This window comes from Fukomys damarensis, unplaced genomic scaffold (genome assembly GCF_012274545.1).
Source record: "Fukomys damarensis isolate Sample0158 unplaced genomic scaffold, DMR_v1.0_HiC HiC_scaffold_39, whole genome shotgun sequence".
In the NCBI taxonomy this organism is placed as follows: Eukaryota; Metazoa; Chordata; class Mammalia; order Rodentia; family Bathyergidae; genus Fukomys; species Fukomys damarensis.
The window spans coordinates 59422949-59443699 of record NW_022900951.1 but is presented as its reverse complement, the minus strand read 5'-3'; the positions used below and the strand labels follow the sequence as shown (position 1 = coordinate 59443699).

Below are 20751 nucleotides of genomic sequence, written 5' to 3'. Positions count from 1 at the left end.
CTCTGTTTTGTGTCTACTTTTCATTGATGCCCTTTGGGCATGGCTAACTATAGGTTTTTGCCTCCATCCCAAGATGCATCTACTTCTATTAATTTGGGAGGGAAAGATGCAGTCATATTGTTAATGACACAAAGGCAATCTAGATATTAGCATATAGAGAAAATATACTAATAGTTACAACTGTGCCACCCTGGCAGTAGCAACTGAAGTGGCAACAATTAGTCAAACACAAATTGGATATTGAAATACATTAAGAATCAATAATGTACTACCCTTAACCATAGAAAAGAGGACACGAAGGACCCCAAATATTTTCATACATTAAATATGTACCAAGTCAACTAAACCACCACTACCAATCAGAGTTAACTTTCTGAAGTCTTTTCTGTAGTTTCTAATTTATCTTGCATGTAGTATTTTACAGTATTCAGAACAAAATGGTTCGCAGGAAATTGCAACTTGATGACTTTGCTTTTATTTGTATAACTCTTACATGTAGTACTGCGATGTATAACAGTACATAAAACTACAGTACTGTACTGGACATTCTTGTGGGAAGAGCTGTAGGATGTTTCGCAGTGTGTGCTTAACCACTTAATCACTACATCCCAGTAACATGCCTTACCTCCTTCAGTTGTGATGCTCCTTCCACAATGTCTCCAGATACAACCAATTGTCTTCTTGAGATCAAAATCACCCCTGTTTGGGAACCACTGGTTTAATCCAACAAGAACATGTTTAAAAGCCACCAATGCTCATGAAATAAGTCAGAGATGACCTAAATGAATAGAGATATATTCACCTGTTGCAAGACTGAACAAGTAAAGACAGCAATTCTCCCCAGATTAGTCCGGATTTAATAAAATTTCATTCAAATACACTGAACCTTCTCTGTAGCTGTGGACAAGACTATTTTAATGTTTATATAGAAGGGCAAGAAACTGGAACAGCCAAAACAACATTGAAAAAAAGAAGCAAGTGAGAATAATCACACTACCTGGCCTTAAGACTTACTGCAAAACAATAATTAAGATAGCATAGTGCATGGGCTGGGTATTTACCTCAGTGGTTCCACTGTCTGCCTCACAAGTGCAAGGACCCAAATTTGATCCCCAATACCAAAAACAAAAAAAAATTGTAAGATAGCATAGTGCTAGAGTGACACACAAATCAGTGAAACACTAAAGATGCCAGGAAAATATCTTATATATATAACTATGATAGAGAGAATGACTCCTGAAAGATTTCCATGTATTCATCTGCAGAGCCTATAAAGATGATAATTTACTCGAAAAAATGGACTTTTCATCTATGACTAAGTCAAAGAACACATGTGGGGGAAGTACCCTGGATTATCTGGGTGGGCTGAATAAATAGATATTCTGCATTTAATGACTTACCTGTTTAGAGACTGTTTTGACTTAATTTCAAGGCATGCTATTTGGACTTAAAACCTGCTGCTCAGACTTATGACCCATCTTTTTTTTTCTTTCAGTTCTGTACATCTTATTTAAAGAGTCTCGGTGTCTTTTTGTGTACTACATCTTGTTAATATAGTACTGTAATTTTTGCAAACTGTACTGTGTAGAATTTTATTTTATGTCTTCTAGTAACTTAATTCTCCTAGTTTTTCTTACATTAGGTATCCGCATATGACCTACATTCCTGAAGGCTAATTTTGCTTAGGGTTGATTCCAAGTTAACAGTTCTCTTCTTTCTCCATTTAAAAAATGTATATTCTGTTGGCATCCCTGGAAATTTGACACTTTCTTTTTTAAAATTTATTTTATTGGTAAATTTTAGATATATGTGATCACATCTATCATAGGGAATTTGTACTTGTACATAATATATCTTGATTCTTCTTTTTTTTCCAGTCTTCTCTCCCTTCAACCCCTTTGCTCTCCTTATTATAAAATCTTTGTTTCCATTGTTTACCTTATATTCTCTTTTTCTTTTCTTTCCTTTCCTCCCCTTTCCCCTCCCCGCTCCCTTGTTCCCTTACTATTTGAACATTTTCTTCCTATTTCACAATATCTGTTATACCTTTTGGTCGTTATTTACCCTTTCATTTTCTCACACCAGAGAAACAGTAGGATGTTTAAACATGTGTGTCTTGATTATTTCACTTAAGAGTATGATCTCAAGGTACATTCATTTACATAGAAATGTATCAAGTTTATTTTTCTTTATAGCAGAGTAGTTCTCCATTGTATAAAAAAATCCACTTCTTTAACCATTCATCCATTGATGGTCATTAGAGCTGTTTCCCAGATTTAGTTGTTACAAATTGTGGCACATTTTTGCCACTTTCTGGAGCAGTTATAGAAGTCCTCTTTTATGAGTGTCTTTATGAGGTGTGGTAAAACTCATATGGTAAGTGTTGCTACCAAGGGCCATCCAATGAAAAAGCTGACTTATAAAAACATTATAATATGTTATCATGGGTCTTATTCACTTGATCTGGCACCAGACAACTTCTGGATTTTGCCAAATTAAAAATAACCATGAAATATAACATTTCTTTATTCAGGACATCAAGTTAGCCACAACAGCACAGCTAAAAATACAAAAGAAGGCTTCCAGGACTGCTTAAGAAAGTGGCAAGAACAATGAGATAAATGTGTTTGAACCAAGGGGGAACATGGTGTGTGTGTGTGGGGGGGGGTAATGGCACTGTATCTGTTACTGCAATAAACTTTAAAAAGGTTTTAAATATTTGCTGTAGTTTTCAATAATACCTTGTATATTATAGTCGGATTGATGTTTTATGGTAGAAAAACATAAAAACAGGTGTTTTTTTTAAAGAACCTCTATACTGTTTTTCATGGTGACTGTACTAATTTACATTAAAAGTATCCAAGGGTTGTCATACATACCTTTTGTCTTTTTGATAATTATTCTAACTAGAGTGACATGATAGGACATTATAATTTGATCTGCACTTTTTGATGATTAGTGATAATGAGCATTCTTTTCATATAATTACTGTCCTCTATTCTCTGTTCTTCCATGGAACTTAATCCATTGAATTTGTGTATTGCAATTATAATTTTCATTTGGTTGCTAATGTCCTCATTTTATTTGCTTAGACATTTATTTTTTAAATTTTTTCCAAGCACTTTCATAAGTGTTCTTGAAAAGCTTTTATGATGAGTACTTCAAAATCCTTGCCAGATTGTTCTAACATTTGTCTCATCCTGAAATTAGTGTCTGTTGATTGTATTTTCTTATTCAGAGTGATGTGATCATGGTTCTTGGTATGGTAACTTTTTAAAAAATTGATTTTTTTAGTGAAAACTGGACATTTGGGGTATTACGTTATAGGACTCTGCATAATCTTCTGTTTATCAGACCTACTGTGACATTGCTTTACTTGGGAAAGGGTGTTGCATCATTACTGCAGCTGGGGTAAAAATGTAGGTTTCCACCTCAGCTTCCATGACTCATGGGAAAAGAAACTCTTCATTGCTGTTGAGAAATCTGGGAGTCAACGCTCCTCAGTAGGATAAAATACAATAGTCTAGGAGAAAATATTGCAAACAACATATCCAAAGAAAGGCCTTATATCTAGAATATATAAAGAATTCTTAAAGTCAGTATCTGAAAAACAGAATCCAACTATAAAATGTACTTAAAATATGAGCAGATATTTTACCAAAGAGGAGATACAAATGGCAAATAAGTACATTAAAAGATGTTTAACATCTTTGCCAGTAGGGAAATGCACATTAAAATTTCAGTGAGATACCAACTGTACACCTATATTACTAGTTTTGGAATAAGAAAATAGGGACAATTCCAAATGTTGGTGATGATGCAGAGAAACTGAGTTAATCATACTTTATTGGTTATTGTAAAATGTGATAAAAATTTCAGCCACCCCGAAAACAGTTTAGCTTTTTCTGAAAGATTTCTACATAGACTTGCTGTATCATTTAGCATTACATTCTAAGGCATTTATCCCAGAGAAATGAAAACTTATATCCATTTGTATAAAAATTTTCATAACATGTTTACTCAAAGTTATTCTCAAACTGGAAACAACAAAAATACATCCTTCAGGGACTAATGGTTCAATAACTTTTGATACATTTATGAAATAATACTCAACACTAAAAAAGGATGAGCCATTGATACATGCAACAATCTTGAATGTTCCTCAACAAGGTTATGCTGAAGGCTCAGGATGTGGCTCAGTGGTGCAGCGCCTGCATGGCAAGCTTGAGGCCCTTAGTTTCATTCCCAGGTAAAAAAGAAGAAAAAAATAAATAAAAGATTATGCTGAGTGAAAGAAAGGCCAGTCTCAAAAGATATACTTTGTTATTTCATTAATAATTGTGTTATCAAAATTACTAAACTGTATAGATAAGAACAAATTAGTAGTAGCCAGGGTATAATGACTAGAGTAGGATATGTTGGGATGGTAGTGAATATATAATGTAAGCAAAGGGGAATTCTCTTGTTGTGATGGAATAGTTACAAAACTAACAGTAATGTGCCCATGCTTTGTTCCTGGTTTTGATATTGAACTGTAGCTATATATGATACCATTAGAAGATGGTAAGTGAAGGGCACACAGGTCTCTTTATACTACTTTTTTCAACATACTGTGAGGCTGTAGTTATTTCAAAAAATTTTTTTTAATTAAAAGATTTTTATTTTGGATAGTTTAAGTCTACTTCTGGTAGGGAAATCAGTATTTACTGTTTCCCATCCACCACACAACTCAAGGTCCATGAAACCTGAATTTAAGTGCTAATGAGAACATCTGCATGTAATATTTTTTATTTTATTAGTGTATTTCTTTCCTTTTAATACACATGGTATATTTCTTTCCTTTTTAAAATTATTCTTTTAGGAAAAATCGTAGTATTCAGTTAGAAGTAGTGCCATGTTTTTAACACTATGCTAACTACACCTTTTCTGCCAGTAGCAACACAGGACATATGACATTCATGTGTTCTGCATGCTTACAGGGACATTCTCAAATTTCAGTATATGTGCTGCAAAAGTGAGCACAGGACATTCTCAAATTTGACCAAAGCCCAAAAACATTTTCAAGAAGGTAAAATTTTACAACTTTATTGGTGATACATTGATTTCAATCATCACTCACTATAACTGTAGCAAAGATAATAAGCTGCTAGTTAGAATTGCATGCTAGCTGTAGCTATCACCTTTTTTCCTTTAAAAAATATATTTAAAAATACATGAGAGTATGTGGCTTCATTATATGGACAGTCTAGAATCTGCTCAGATTTATTTAAATTATTTACCTACTTTACAACTAGCTGATTTAAATAGTACATTTGAAAGCATCCATTTTAGGGGTCAAAAAATGACTCCTCATTCGAATCTGCTAATGTACTCCTAGTTATGATATACTAGAAAAAATTCTTATTTCCAATATCAGACCTGAATTTTAATCTGAGCCTTGCTGCTTTTCAGACAAATTATTAAATGTCATGGACCCTTGAGTTTCTTCCGTGTCTCAGTCACTTTCTTATTACTGAGACATACATAGTACCTAACAGCCACAACCTAAAGGAGGAGGGGTTTATTTTGGTTCACAGTTTTAGTCCATAGTCCCCTGGCTCCAAGGCAGAGGGACATAGCAGAAGAAAAGCTCTTTACCTCAGGACGGCTGGGAAACAGCAAATAAAGAGAACCATCAGGGAGGGAAATATATCCTCCAGGTCACTTGCTGCCTCATCCAACCAGGCCCTACCTCCTAACAATAAGTCAACTATACCATCCCCATAATTCAATCACCTTCCAAAAGCCCTTTCTATGACCACGTGAGCTCTTGGATTTATATCCACATCTGGATATACAATGTATAATATTCAGCTGTAGCAATGATACACATTTTATACCATAGTTATTTCTGTCAGCTTTTATCTTTATTAAACGATGCCTAACATTGTAGCTATTATTTACCAATATTTGCTTTGCCAGGAAAAATTTGTACTTAGGTTAAGAAGGCAGTATATCCATGTTTGTACATGTGCAAAGTAAATGAGAAATTTATCATAAAAATGATAAATACTGAGGTATAAACCATAAAAGAAGATAGGGATTGGAGAATGAAGAGTGCCAAACTGTCTGCAAGTTTTATGAAAGAAATGGGGTTCAAATTGTGCTTTCCAAAAATGGACAGCTGGAAATGGGAAGGGAGACTATTTCAAGAGAAGTAATTGCCTAAGATTATATGGTTATAAGACAAACAAAATTGAGAGATTTATAGTATTGGGGACCTACCATATAATTTTGTATTAGATTATATTTTGGAACTTAGAAAACTTAGAAGTTTTAATCATTTATCTCATAATGTTACATTCTTGAAAGCAATCCAACAGTTGTTAAGTATTTTAATGCTATTCTTGAAAGCAAGTGCAACTGCTTGGTTGATAAGAACTCTTATGTACATTACCTTGAAATATTGATTGGTAAGATTTACATAACTTCTATCAGTTATTGCTAAATGGACTTCCCAGTAATGAATTATTAAGTTTTACAAAGATGTGTGGCAAAGTAATGGAATGAGAACTGGAATTTCAATATTTTTATTAAATCTTCTAGAGTTGTTTTTGCTTACATTAATATGTATCAATTTAATGTAATCAGAGAATAACTTCCTATTCCTAAATGATGGTTGATGTTTTTGATACTATGACTGCAGAAAATACAGGATGTGAATGATTTAATACTTGCCTTGTACATATGATAATATTATACTCTCAATTTTTAACAATTTTCTTTTGGTATTTGTCATCCTCAAAGAGATAGATATGGGTTAATGAAAGTTTATTTTGGTATTCAATGGCTTTTGTTTTGTATAGCATTGGAGCAAAGAATCTTTGTGGGACAAAAAGAGCTACAGTTTTGTTTTGTTCTTTTTCCAATAGGGAATCAACCTGAGATACTTGTAATTTATCAGCTTTTGATCCTTTTTGCTATATAATTTCAGTTTACCATTTTTGTGAACAAGTTATCTTAAATATTTGTTGAATGCCTACTATATACAAAACATTATACTCAGCATGGGTTGAACAAAAAGAGTTATGCAGTACAGACCCTCAAGAATGTAGTAGGAAACATACACAAATAACTATGATATAAAGCAGTTTGCCTTTAAGTGCCATGAGCTTTGTAAGATTGCAGATTTCAGAAAGAGCATTTTTAAATGGCTGGCCAAGAATGATTTCATAGAACCAGGAGCATTTTACTAATTCACATAGCTTATAAATGCATATTAATATGGCACTGTGATACAGAAACCCTAAAGTAAAAACTCTTCCCCACTGCCAGAAATTTTATCTTTATAAATTGGGGAAATCATTCCAATACCAATAAATGGTTAATATCTAAAAATTACTATAAATCTAATTTAAGGTACATATTTGCACTTTTATAAATAAACATTTTACATATGGTGGGTAATTAGTCTTTTTGTGTTTTTAGGCCATGAATATCATCGTTCCTTTCATGTTTAAATACGCTGTAGACAGCCTCAACCAGATGTCGGGAAACATGCTGAACATGAGTGATGCACCAAATACAGTTGCAACCATGGCAACAGCAGTTCTGATTGGCTGTATGTGTGGTTCTTTAATCTACCTACAGATGTTGACTTTCTTCAACAAGGTTTCATTATATTTGAGCAGATGACCTTTTCACTACAAACACAACTTAGCATTTTGGATATTTATTCTATGTGAAATTCCTTTTGATATGTATTTTAAAATTTTTATTATATGAAATACTTTGAAAATTTGGTATGATAGTAGCATCTTCCATATTCTAGAAAATAATAATATAAGATACTAAATTTATAACAACCTTTTCAGTATGGCTAGATATTTTCTTGCTGGTATTGTTAGCTGTTAAATAGAAATAGCTAAATGATGATATATATGAACATTAATACTTTGTTAAAATATATTTTGAAAACTATCACACAAATTTACAATTTGAAAATAACAGAATATGAATGCTGTGTGGCTCCATGAATTAAAAAGGATATTTTTGAGACTCTGGAGACATAAATAGGGGCACACTTTTTGTCAAGCCGTTTTACTTTTCAGAATCTCAATCCTACCATTTGTTAATTAAGGGAATTTAATTAAATAAACAACTTCAGCCAATACTGTACATTTATTCACAATAAGACCACATGGGCTATTATTTATTAAAAGTATTTTAATTGGAAAATATCTTTCAATATCTGAAATCTGGGAGAAGATAACACTGAAAAGGATTCATGATGATGGAAAGGTTAGTATTAATTAGGGTAATGATTTCTAGGTTTCTTTAAGTATAAATATACTGTGATACAAGTGAATTATTCATTGTATATGTTATGAGCCCTTGCCATTTTACATTCCTGTGATTCTATTTTTTTACACCCCATTTTTTTTTCTTTTTAATGTATTGTTAGATGGTGTTTCAAGAGCTGGAGCTGCCTTTTTTAATGAAGTTCGAAATGCAGTATTTGGCAAAGTAGCCCAAAATTCAATCCGAAGAATAGCTAAAAATGTTTTTCTCCATCTTCACAACCTGGATCTTGGTTTCCACCTGAGCAGACAGACAGGAGCTTTATCTAAAGCTATTGACAGAGGGACAAGAGGTATCAGTTTCGTCCTGAGTGCTTTGGTGTTTAATCTTCTCCCTATCATGTTTGAGATGATACTTGTCAGTGGTGTTCTGGTAAGTAAAGCATGTTTCATAAAAAGCTTTTTTTTTTACATTCTTAGTATTAATTGAATATTTGAAGCTATTGTGCTCTTTCATGCCCACAGGCTTGAGAGTAAAATTCTGTGATGCTAAAATGATTATGCAGTTTGTTTAATTATTTTGCTTCAAGCTTCAGGGCATGGCCTAAATTCTTTATCATGTTGTTATTGTAAAGAACTGTTTAGTCCTATACATAGATCAGGATTAAGTAGTGTTTATGAATTGTTTTTAGCAGAGATTTTTTGTATATGTCATTGGCCTGATAATGCTCAGAATCCCTGTTTGTACTGACCATTCATAACACTTTAGGCAGTTTCTTTTTTTATAGTTAAAAAGCATGTACATATATACTTTTTATTCCGCTTCAGCCTATTGCACTGTTTAAGTGTTAGCATCTGAGAATAGTATAAATGTGGCAAGTACAGTTTGGACTGTCTTTTCATATTACCTAAAGTAGATTATCTAAGGCACTTGATTTTTCATCCATTATTGACATATCCAACTTCCAACCATCGTATTTCTATTAATATTTTTGACTAAGATTTGCTATGGTATAATTTATCCTGTTTGACAATAATAGCAACTTTTTCTCATTTCTTCTTTGACTTCTTTTTCCAGTATTACAAATGTGGTGCCCAGTTTGCATTGGTAACCCTAGGAACACTTGGTGCATACACAGCATTCACAGTTGCAGTCACGCGGTGGAGGTATGGTATTGCCCAGAGGCCAGTTGATGTTTTGAAATTAGTTATGCTTTTATAACATACATTTCATGCCTGTGCAAATCTTTGTCTTACAGAACTAGGTTTAGAATAGAAATGAACAAAGCAGATAATGATGCAGGCAATGCTGCTATAGACTCACTGCTGAATTATGAAACTGTGAAGGTAATACATTTCGTTATACTTCCTGTAACTTTCATACAGCACTAAGATTTGTTCTGCCATTTAATTTAATAGGGGCTATAAATTAACAGGTTCATATTAGGATAGTATCTCTAGGTGTTGTAGAATTTACTATGGGCTTTTCTTTTACTTAGAAATTACCTTATCTTCTCAGTTTTTCTTTGGCAATATTAGAATTTTATCTTCTTAGTTAATGTGTAAAGAACCCACATAAATACATAGTTAGCATCTTGACTCTGGAAGGACATTAAGCTAATCAAACTGGCGTGTAAGTCCTCGACCATCTTTCTATCCCTCGGAGTGCCTTGCATAGGGCTTTTCATTAGTTCTTTCATCTATTTGTTTATTTTTTCATTTTTCAAGTACTGTACTAATTGCAGTGATAGGGGAAGGTGGTTTAAAAAAAAGTGAATACAGCGCTTTCTGAATGTCATAGTCTACTCCAGGAGATAAAGTAAGTGTGTAAATAACTAAGCAAGAAGAATAAAAAGAATGGGGGTAGTGCGAACTGCTAATTCCAAATCTCAGGAGACTGGGAAAATGTTTTTTTTGAAAGAAGTATTACTGAAGGCTTTTTTAAGATCTATGTTCAGATTAGCTAGAAATTCAGTAAATGTCTGTTGGTTGGATTTTGTGGTCTTATCAAGTATAATCCATTCTAGAAAACTATAGAAGTACCGTAGTCCAATGTATTGAAAGTTTTTTAAAATGAAGTCTAGACTACAAAATTTTAGTCATATATGAAGTCTGATGAAACATATTCTAATCACTTTAAAGAATACATTTCAATTATATTTGTCCATAGCTACTATTCTTATATATTTGTATATTTTATAGTATTTTAATAATGAAAATTATGAAGCACAGAGATATGATGGATTTTTGAAGACATATGAGACTGCTTCACTGAAAAGTACCTCTACTCTGGCTATGCTGAACTTCGGCCAAAGTGCTATTTTCAGTATTGGTTTAACAACTATAATGGTGCTTGCCAGTCAGGGAATTATGGCAGGTAATGGACCTGTAGTTTTCATATTTTTATATATACTGTTTAACTTCTACAAATAAAGATTAATGAAAGGAATATATATATTAGCCTTAGAATATTCAATAAAACTGCCTTAGCATGGAGTGTCTTCCTTTTTGTATCATGTGTTTTACTAACTAACCATTTTATAGGCCTATAACCTGACTCTTTCAAGAGCAACTGTTCTTTTAATATTTAGTATTTCTAATTTCTGTTATAGACCTGGAAAGCAATGCCATTAATTTGTTGCTTAGTCTAAAGCACTAAAATGAAAGCTGTCTTTTCTGGAGTTAACAATAACTTTATAATCTATTAGTTTTTCCCTTGCATAACATTTCAGGAGTAAATAATGTCCATACCTCTTTTTTCTACCCCCACCACTCATTTAGAACTTATTCACTTACTGTAACATTAGTAATGAAGTTTATCATTATCAGTCATGATACCCATTTGCTGACATTTTAAAATATATACTATTATTTAAAATTTTCTATGTTATACTACAAAGAAACTTTTGGAAAAAAGGACAGACTTTTACGTCTTCCATTTCTCTCCTCATTTAAAGCATTCCTTATATGTTATGTTTAATGTATAGATGGGCTTTTTCCTTTCTGCTTAACATATAACAAAGTTATCTATATTACCTAAATCATACATTCAAATACTTTGCAATTGAGTTGGCTTGAAAGTTGTTGATTATGTATAATTTGAACTGGATTTCATAATAATGTGCTATAAAATTCTCTGTGTTCATTTGGGAAAGTTTATAGCATTCATCTAAAATATCTTTTTTCCCCCTTCTGCCAATTACATATTAAGGTACCCTTACTGTTGGAGACCTAGTAATGGTGAATGGACTGCTTTTTCAACTTTCATTACCACTTAACTTTCTGGGAACTGTATATAGAGAAACTAGACAAGCCCTCATAGATATGAACACTTTGTTTACTCTACTCAAGGTAGACACCCGAATTAAAGTAAGTAATTTATATAGTACCTTTCTAAAAGTATGTAAGGATCATTCCATTAATATTGGATTATTCAAAGGGCATATTTTATATCATGTTAGCAGATTAAATTTCTCTTACAGGAATTAAAGTTGCTATATATATTGAGGTTATTACAGCTTTTACTTGTATAACAAAAAATTACAATGTTAGCAAAGAATATTCTACCTAGAAACTACATTGTTAAATGATTTGTACTTATGCTTCATTTACTTTTGCTTAATAATGATATGAAATATATGATTGCCTCTCTTCATATCCTTCACCCCATACTCCCTTGGTCATCATCCCTTCCCTCACCCTTCGCACAAAATTCCCATCAATCTAAACATTCATTATTTTTTACCTTAGCAGTGAGGACTGGAAAAAAAAGGCTTTATAAGCATGCTTAGAAGGTTCTAATTCCACTTATATGCACTTCTTCCTTCCCTGTTATTTTCCTTTTTCTCTCTCTCAAAAAATTGTCTGTATAGCTATAATCAATGTAATATGTAAAATGGTGATTTTCTTTTTTCTCTTCTCTGTTAGGACAAAGCAATGACATCTCCCCTTCATATCACACCACAGACGGCTACAATAGCCTTTGATAATGTGCATTTTGAATACATTGAAGGACAGAAAGTCCTTAGTGGATTATCTTTTGAAGTCCCAGCTGGAAAGAAAGTGGCCATCGTAGGAGGTAGTGGATCAGGGTGGGTAATTTAGTCATTTATGCATTTCTACATTATTGATCAATAATTCTGAATGTGATTTTTTTATCCTAATTCAATAATTACTATAGTTTAAAAATGGGGGTTCTTAATGCCTATAGGAGCTAAATAACCTTTCCTAATCTCCAATTTCAGGAAAAGCACAATAGTGAGGCTGTTGTTTCGCTTCTATGAGCCTCAAAAAGGTAGTATTTACCTTGCTGGTCAAAATATACAAGATGTGAGCCTGGAAAGCCTTCGGAGGGCAGTGGGAGTGGTACCTCAGGTATTTAAAATCAGAAAAATACAAGTTTTGGAAGATTTATTGGATTGGGAGATATGTAACTAGAATAATTTCAATCTAAGGAGCAGCATATGCTAATAAAGTGGGTAGTGTTAGGCCCCACAGGTAAAGTTCTTTTACCAAAAAGAATTTTTAAGAAGGAAAAAAAAAACTTGAATTGAAAATCTACATGGTGGAAAGATTTCTAAGCCCTAGAATGATAACGTAATAAGTGGAAAGTACATAGAACTAGAGTCCAACAGACCTGGATTCTAATCCAGGCTTTAAGCCTTAAAAGTCTATGGCCTTGGGCCTGAGTGTCCTCATCTCTAAAATAGGTATACCATTTACTTTATAGGTACTTTTTAATTATAGATTAAAGTTAGTATATGTAAAATATCCAGCACATTATCCACCACATAATTGTTCAGTAAACAGAAACTTTTATTTTACTTTTGAAGAGCTTTTGACATAGTGAATTTATAATTATGAGGTAGTTTGGCTGCCGGCCTCAAGTTTGTATGCTTTTTTCACCACTGTGCTCTTACTACCAAGCAGTGTCTGACCCATATTATTTAACATTTGCCAAGTGACTTTGTGTGTGTGGGGGGGGGTAAATTCAAAGTAAGATCTGAGAAGACAAGAAGTAGATAGCTTTATAATGTATATTTTCTTATGTTAAAAGATTTTAGAGACCTGGGAATTTGTTGCAGCTAGCATTAATTAGAAAGTGGGCTAGTGGAACCAGAATCAAATCTCTGGGGAAACAGAACAAAACAACGGGGAAGGAGAAGGGGAAGGGAAAGACTGAGAAAGTGATTGGACAGGGATATATAGCTTGTAAAAGGTCTCCGGCAGATGACACTCTTCTCTGTCCTCTCTTTTCACTGATAATCCCAAGTTTTAGTGGCCAAGAGTCACCTAGGGATATTATTGAAATTCCAGTTTTTTTCCCACACACTCTAGTTCTGCTTGTGGGAGCCAGTGTACTATCCAGAAACATGCATTTTGAGTGTGTATAGTAGGTGATTCTAAGAGATGGCTTGTAGATTGTATGTTGAGAAATGCTGACCTGAACTGTTTGTCTGGGATGTGACAGGGCCAGTCATCATTCGTCATTCTCTTGAGTACTATAATGATTACCCTCATCCTTTTGAAAAATAAAAAGTTTTATTCACAAAGGAAAATTATATAAGATCAGTAAACAAAAGAGGGCTTGGGATTTAGCTCAGTGGTACTGCACCTGTCTTGCAAGTGCAAGGCCCTGAGTTTGAACCCTAGTACCTCCTCCAAAAAAGGTGCTCATCCTCACTGGAGACCTTAACTGTATATATGAAAAACAAGATAACCATTTTTTACCTGTCGGCTTCACAAAGATTTTGAAATTCAAAATATCCAGCTTAGGAAAAACTGTAAAATACTCCATTGTTTTGCTAGTGGAAGGATAGCTTTCTTGGTAAGAAAATTGCGACTATTTATGAAGTGCCCAAGAAGTAGTCATACTCCTTGTTTGCTATTTCTCCCTCTAGGAAATTTTAGTGAGGAATTAAACAGATATGAATAACTAATGATGTTCATTGCAACATTATTTAAATAACAAAAGTTGAAACTAATGAAAATATCCAAAACAAAAAAAAAGTGCCAAATATGCAGCCATTTGTAAATATTGTTAAAGAATGTGTTGTTAATTCTCAGTGTCATGAACAATGGGCAGGTACAAAGTTCAATGAAAAAGAGGATGTCAAACAAAATATCACAGTTTTTAATACTATCTTAATACTGTTGCCAATAGAAATAAAACATAGGAGAAAATACACCAAAATGTTACTAGTTTTTGCTGTATTCTGGGATTGTAAATTATTTGTTTTTTATTTATAAATTCTATATATTTAAGGTATACAATATGATGTTATACCTATAAATAGTGAAGTGGGGAGGCTGAGGTAGGAGGATCACAATTTCCAGGCCAGCTTGGACTTATTGACTTAAGCAAAATCCTGTCTCAAAATTAAAAATTGAAAATATGACTGGGGATATAGCTCAGTGCAGAAGACCAGAATTCAATCCCCAGTGCTCCCCCATTTTTTTAAAAGTAGTAAAGCAATTGCTGTAGTAAAGTAACATAGTCATCCTCACACATAGTTCCCCAATTTTTGTGTGTGGTAACAGCAGCTAAAATATTATTTTTAGCAAAAGTCATGCGAAAAGTCCAGTGTTTAATTGATTTTTATTTTACCTTTTTATATTTTCAAAATTATCAGTTAGCATTTATTAACTTTTTTCAGAAAATAGTGTTATCTTAACATAGTATAATATATTAAAATAGTATAATAAATTATTTTTTCTGTTTCTTATTTTTAGCAAAAGTCATGCGAAAAGTCCAGTGTTTAATTGATTTTTATTTTACCTTTTTATATTTTCAAAATTATCAGTTAGCATTTATTAACTTTTTTCAGAAAATAGTGTTATCTTAACATAGTATAATATATTAAAATAGTATAATAAATTATTTGTTTTCTGTTTCAAGTACAATGTAAAAACTTCTTAGAAATATAGGAAACCATTTTCAAGCTCAATAATTTAGAGAAATGCTATTTTAAATAAAAATCATATTCCACCTCAAAGTAGCAACAACTAAAATTATTAATATCCAAGGTTTCTGAAGGTATGGGGAACTGGCAACTTCAGACACTATTGAAAGAAGTGTACTCATACATTACTGTTGTTTATGGAAGACCATTGGGAAATATTATTAAAGGCTAAATGTATATTTTTTGACCCCTCATTCTACTTCTAGGAATTCTTCTTGCAGAATTATACACAGGTGCACATGTCATATATATAATGATGTTTATTCCAACATTATAGAAGCAAGAATTTGTTAATTACATTAATGTTCATCAGTAGAGAAATCAATAAATTATGGTGTATCTGTAGTATCTATAGTATAGAAATATAACACTGTTAAAAAGAACCAACTATGTTTCTGTCATTTACATGGACAAGTTCCAAAATATGTTAAGTATAAATAGCAATTTGCAAAAAAAATTATATATGTATATACAAAGTGCCCCCATTGTTTTGGGCTAAAAAGCATATGTTTAGGCATATAAATGCACAGAAAAAGTCTGCAATCACAGCAAATTATACAAGGTGACTAGGTCTAGGAAAGCAAATAGAATTGCAGGGATACAGGTGATAAAAGAGGCTGTTGTGTTTTTTTTTAATGCCTTTGTGTCTTTATGACTTGAGATTTTTGTAATGAACTTACATATTTGTGTACAAATTTTCAGGATGCTGTCCTCTTCCATAATACTATTTACTATAACCTCTTGTATGGAAACATCAGTGCTTCACCTGAAGAAGTGTATGCAGTGGCAAGATTAGCTGGACTTCATGATGCGATTCTTCGAATGCCGCATGGTTATGACACCCAAGTAGGGGAACGAGGACTCAAGCTTTCAGGTGATCAAAAATTTTAGATCCACCTCCTACCCAAATACTCCCTTCAAACTAATTTGTTTGAGCCATTTACATTATTGATGTTAGTCCAGGTAGATCAGTTTAATTTATTAATCATGACCTTAATATTAAAGCAAAGCTAAGATTATTATTCATTTGGGAAAGTAGTAAGTATAGGGAGAAGTAATTTCATAGTGAATAATGTGTCTCTCAAAATTTCTTAGGGGGTGTTTAAATACTTTAGCCTTCTTATCCTTGATCCCATTCTTTTTCTTGTCATTGATAGCTTCATGATAAAGGAAATTTAGGGGCCTGTATCTTCCTACTTAAGTGTTTATATGAGATTACTAGGTTAAGAATGAATTACACTAAAATTATTTTGTATTTTTTTAAAACTTCCATAAAGTGTTTCATTGCCTCAAGTGATTTGAATTCCAAATGGATATTGATATCTAATGCTTGAAAGTATGTATTGATGCAGTTTATACAAATATACTACACTCTCAACTTCTATTCTTCATTCTAGTTTAGGGAGGAAATGTATAGATTAAGGGTGAGGGTAAGCCAAAAACATAAAGAATATTCTGCATAAATTTTAATCTCCATTCCTTTTCTTTACATACCAGCTTCTTTCATTCACATTTATTAGATACATACTGTGTACACCCTACTGTGCTAAATGATTTAAAACTTAAAAGGATGAAGCCGTAAATAGGCCTGAGGTCAACTATAGTTTCATATAATCAGTAATGACTTTAGACCTGCAGGAGTTCCACTGATCAAAACTAATTTGGTTTTTTGAACCTTCTCTTTTTATTTCACTAAATATTTTTGTTATTTATTTAGGATATAACTATTTCCTAAATATTTATTTCTATATTTAAGAATCCATTGTACTAGGAGTCAGATTCAAACTAGTCTAGATTCTGCTGAAACTTGCTCTGTGACCTTAAATCATTTAACCTTTTTGGGCTTTTGCTTCCTTTTAGTTTTTGAAAATTGGTTATGCTTGAGCCCTATAACAAATAACTAATGAATAGTAATTATCTAGTATATACACTTGATGTTGAAGAATGCTGTGAAAATACTAGTTTCCTATCAGTAAACATCCTTTAAAAAACTGGTTGAATGGTGTTTTTTAATGTTAAGATGTAAATTAAATATTTATAGTGGAATGCCATCAAGTTTTCAGGGTTCCAGTGAATTTATTTTGGGCTTTGTTGATTGTCAAATATTGCCTTTTTTAATCTAAGAGCGCTGTTCCTTAAGAGTATCTGTGATATAAAGTAGCTTATATAAAGACCATATTTCTGATAAGAACAATCACAGATAATACCTCTCCTCCTCATTTTCATTCTTTTCACCTGCCAAGAAGTCAGATTTCAACATTACATTTATGTTCAAGGTAAGCTAGTTTGGAAAAGGATATCATATATGAATTTAGACTCTACAGCACAGTAAAATGGGCAGTGATCAAGAGTACAAGTATATGCTAAATATTTTACTTGGATTTAATCAATGGAAACACTACAAACAAAAAAAGAAGTATAAAAAATACAGTGAATGCTTAAATTTTAAAAATACGTTACACTAAAAGACACATTGCCATTGATTCCCTCAAAATACTCCTTTGCTTTGAGCACACCCATCAGCCTTGTCACTTTATGAAGCAGTTCTGAAAGTCTTTTTTTGTACTATTATGGCTGACTCAGTGTCCTGAATTGATTCAAAATTTTTATCTCTCATGGTTATTTTGACTTTGGAGAAGAGGCAGAAGTCTCATGGTGCCAGATCCAGTGAATAAGATGGATCATAACACATCATAAGGTTTTGCAGCAACATTCACAGTATTTTGATCTCATGTTTTAAAGACACTTATAAGAAGAGGGCTCATCTCTCTGTTATATTTCTCTAAAGTAAAAATTTTCTTTGCCAGGAGGAGAAAAGCAAAGAGTGGCAATTGCAAGAGCCATTTTGAAGGACCCCCCAGTCATTGTCTATGATGAAGCCACTTCCTCATTAGACTCAATTACTGAGGAGGTAATGGATATTAAGAAAATATAGAGCACTTTAATGCATTAACTTTTTTCCTTGGAAGTTTTAAGTGAACTTCAAAAGAAGGCACTATAGAACAAAGTAACTAACTTTTTTTCCTATATGGCAAGTGTTGATGCGAAGAATGCCAGGTTGCATTAAACTAGTTATCATGTTGTTAAATCTGTGTGCAAACATGTCTTCTTTTTGAATTGTCACTTTATACTGTTATTTTACCCTTGCATCTTGTAAAGCTATACAAATTGACTAGTATGCTAACAAAGGAAGAGGGTTTTAATCTTCTATTGCCATTTACATTCGTTAATACAAAGCATGTGATTGTGACAGTTGTGACACAGTGCACATCAGGAAGTCTCACTCATCTTGGAGCAGCTCATTGAAATGCAAGTAAAGAACACACAACCTTCAGTGCTGGTATCAATTTTTATTCGTTCCATAGGAGGTATTGTTAAATACCAAGGGATTCTAACACTGATGTCCTGATAATACCCCTACAACCACATTACAATTTATAACAGCATCTTCAAATTGCATATGAAAGTTTCATAGAAGTGATATTTTCATGAACAATTCTCCTTAATCTAGAAGATAGGCAGGCAGATATTATCGGTTGCCAGTATTCACATACCTTTTAATTTAGTGAGTGGTATAAATCCAGTGTTGAAAGATCTACTTTCAGCTTTACAGACTGTGTGACATAATATTTGCATGTGGAGATAAGTTGAAGGATGTATTAAGTGATAAGCAGCATATTTTAAACAATTTAACTTCAAAATGAATTGATTAGCATGAAGATTTCTTGTAGAGCGAACTTTAAGAACAGCCAGATCCCATTCATTACAACACTAAGAATCTACTTAAAAGAACTTCAAACCTAAAAATTTGTCATACTACCACAAATTAAAAGTTCTACTGTTACCAGGACTTACACTGCTGTAGTCTCTTTCTAAAGGTGATTTCTAGATTGTGTTCTGAACACATTGACCAAGACAAACACAAAAGATAGCAAAGTTTTACATTTATTAATGGTGGAAAAGAAACACGCTCTGCAGAGTGAGTGGGGGGCCAATTAAAAATAGGAAAAGAAGGATGAGAGCTCTGCAGGGTAAGAGTGGGCACCATGGAAGAGGGAACATTCACCAAGAGCTTAGCAGCGGCTATAACTGTCTTTTGTATCTCCCACTCCTCATTATCCTATCCAAGACATGCTTGAACTCACCCAAGAATTGCACAGTGTTCTCTTATCAGTCCCAAGTGCAGGGCACTTGTACTAGATCTCCGTGATTGACAGGTCACTCCTGCTTGCCTAGACAGTGGGCCACACACTAAGCTCATACCTCGCTACCAACAGTCCTTTTTTAAAATAAACATTCTTTATTTTATTAGGACATGTTTGCAGTACATGCCATTTACAGTCATCTTGGGGAATGGGTACATATACATGATACATCTTGGTTTCTGTTTGTTTTTTCTTTAAGTTTATTGGTACTTTTTAGGTATACAGTACAGTTACATTCATCGTTGGGATCTTGTACCTTTACATAATGTATCATGGTTCTTATTTTTTCCCCATAACTCTGCCCTCCCTTCACCCCCTCCACCCTTCCCTATTTACAAAGACTTTGTTTCTGTTTTTTCCTTTTCTTGTATTTTTCTTTTCCCTTCTTTCCTTTTCCCTATCTTTCCAACTTTCCCTACTCCTTTAACCCTTTTCTTCCAATTTCACGTTATCAGTTATACAATTTGAACCTTATTGACACTTTTAGATTTTCATGCCAGAGAAACTATTCTGTAGTTACACATGTGTGTCCTATTTATTTCACTTAAGAGTATAGCCTCAGTATGCATCCATTTTCCTATGAATGACTAATTTCTCATTCTTTACGGTGAGTAGTACTCCATTGTATAGAAAAAGCACATCTTCTTTATCCAGTCTCCAGTTGATGGGCAATTGGGCCCTTCCAAGTTTAACCTATTAAAAGTATGCTGCTATAAACGTGGGTGTGCATTTATCACTGTGGTATGATTGTTTTAATTCTTTTGGAAAGATACTCAGCAGAGAGATAGCTGGGTCAAGTGGGACCTCTAATCCTAGTTCTTTGAGCTACCTCCATATTGATTTCAACAGTCTGCACTCTAACCAACAATGGAGAAGGGTTCCTTTCTTCCCACAACCCTGCCAACATTTGTTACTGGTTGATTTCTTGATAGCAGCCATTGTTTGTGGGATGAGGTGGAATCTCAGTGTTGTTTTAATCTGCATCTCGAATGACCAGTGATGTGGAACATATTTTCATATATTTATTTGCTGCTTTTACTTGTTTGTCTGAGAAGTGTCTGTTCATTTTAAATGCCCATTTTTGAATTGGGTCTTTATATTTGGGGGAGTCTGATTGTTTTTAGTTCTTTATATATTCTAGATATTAGTCTTGTGTCTGAGGAACAGCTGACAAAAATTTTTTTGGCCACATTGCAGGTTGTCTCTTAGCTCTGTTGTTGTTTTTTTTTTCAGCTTTAATTGAGTTTATTGGTACATTTTAGGGATACAGTACAGTTACATTCATTGTTGGGCTCTTGTACCTCT

The 20751-nt window shown here is 33.1% G+C and overlaps 1 protein-coding gene across 2 annotated transcripts in view; it reads left to right on the top strand.

The window, feature by feature from the left end:
- The window catches only part of Abcb7 (ATP binding cassette subfamily B member 7), a 145564-nt gene that overhangs the window by 103504 nt on the left and 21309 nt on the right, over window positions 1-20751 (top strand). For both annotated transcript variants that reach the window (XM_010631249.3, XM_010631242.3), the window contains exons 5-14: window positions 7468-7600; window positions 8444-8712; window positions 9358-9446; window positions 9539-9626; window positions 10482-10656; window positions 11491-11648; window positions 12207-12370; window positions 12524-12653; window positions 15944-16115; window positions 18049-18152. In XM_010631249.3, the coding sequence (XP_010629551.1) occupies window positions 7468-7600; window positions 8444-8712; window positions 9358-9446; window positions 9539-9626; window positions 10482-10656; window positions 11491-11648; window positions 12207-12370; window positions 12524-12653; window positions 15944-16115; window positions 18049-18152 (1482 nt within the window). The remainder of the gene's footprint in view (window positions 1-7467; window positions 7601-8443; window positions 8713-9357; window positions 9447-9538; window positions 9627-10481; window positions 10657-11490; window positions 11649-12206; window positions 12371-12523; window positions 12654-15943; window positions 16116-18048; window positions 18153-20751) is intronic.